Raw genomic sequence first — 1,469 nt, forward strand, 5'->3', positions numbered from 1 at the left:
TTTCTATTGTTTCCTGTTCAGACATGTCCTCCTTGTAGTTCTTCTCGAGATAGTCACTCACTGATGCACAGCCCATTGAATCAGCCGGTAGTGAGTGAGGATATTACCAGTCTTGCTGTTCCTCCCGATAGCAGCAGCCTTCCACGAGTTGAATGACCCAGATGGATCTGTCTGGTATCTGCGTTCAGGAAAACGACTCGAATCACATCTTCTAGGGAGGCTTACAACTGAGGTTTCTTCTGCTCGTTTTGTCCGATTATCAAGGTTGATATACCAAAGGGACGAGCGCCTGAATAGTACAATCACAAGCACCATCCTCCCATTATAGTGTATGACCTCCCTTATAGGTGTACTGCTGTTGGACTCCTGCAATGTATCGAGCCACATAGTCTACTGTGGGTTGGTCCTCAACATTGAGGCGGTAGCTTTGACACTCCACACGAGCCTTATTGGCCAATACCTGTATTTAGGTGTCGAGTCAGAGTAGACGATGAACCCGCATTATCACCCTCGCATCAGCGTTAAGGCCAGCGAAAGCCAACATCACATGTTGGTCTATTCGGAGGATCTTCCGGACCGTCCTAAGGTAGTATACATTGCTTCCTCTTGACGATAGGGTCCAGTGTTGGGAATTATGCACATAATCGGCTACATGTGTCGGTCACAAAACGAAAGAATTGAGAATGAAAATTTCTGAAGTTTCTCGTTGGTTTTAGGACACTTCTATCAGAATTCATGCGGAAACCCTGCATGTCAGCGAAGAAACTGCTGAGCTCAGCTGAGGAAGCCAAACATATATTCCAACACTGATAGGGCCATACCTAGGATCTTGTAGCTTAGGAATAGCCTTCCTCTCAACAGCCAGCACTGCAGTGTCCTTTCCTCGGACCCCAACCGCTGTGGTCCCCTTTCTTACCGCCTCCAACGCGTATCTTGAAATGCCCAACTAGAGTTCAGTTTACAATACTCTTATACTGATACTTACTCAACTTGGAAGAGATGACCATCGGGCGAGAACACTGTAATAGCGCGATCATAACCCGACATAACCGAGCAAGGTGAGTGAGTGAAGCAAAAACTACGAAACGATGATACTACTATCACCGACCACACAGGAGAAGCCATGATAGAGATAGGCCGACTCGAACGTACCAAACGCCTACTAGTCAAAGGCCCTCGATCTCGAGTGGTGAAATGGAATTCATTCCTATCACATATCAAATAGTGGTGGAGCGTCGACAGCGCTTGTCCAACTCGTTGCCCCTCCTCCACGAGCATCATCTCCCACGATGACATTGTTACGATACAGTCCCGTTTCAAAAACTTTATCTGGCAGGAACCGGTCTGTGGTGGACTGAGATCGCGATATGCTTATTGTGATAATGTATGGGAGGTCGAAACAAACCAACCTTCCGCAATAATAAGGGGATACTGCCCTATTAGATGGATCAATTTGACCAATACCACAC

General features: G+C 46.8%; 1 protein-coding gene across 1 annotated transcript; it reads right to left on the reverse strand.

Annotated features, from left to right (window-relative positions):
- Positions 1-57: 57 nt before the first annotated feature.
- Pmar_PMAR027072 (proteasome subunit alpha type, putative) lies at positions 58-1,047 on the reverse strand (the record flags this gene model as incomplete). The annotated part of the gene is made up of 6 exons (XM_002788423.1): positions 58-178; positions 226-289; positions 337-460; positions 509-581; positions 822-932; positions 986-1,047. The coding sequence occupies 6 exons, from the start codon at positions 1,045-1,047 to the stop codon at positions 58-60; spliced, it is 555 nt and encodes a 184-aa protein (XP_002788469.1).
- Between the last annotated feature and the right edge of the window lie 422 nt (positions 1,048-1,469).

Source organism: Perkinsus marinus (genome assembly GCF_000006405.1).
Source record: "Perkinsus marinus ATCC 50983 genomic scaffold scf_1104296928108, whole genome shotgun sequence".
In the NCBI taxonomy this organism is placed as follows: Eukaryota; Perkinsozoa; order Perkinsida; family Perkinsidae; genus Perkinsus; species Perkinsus marinus.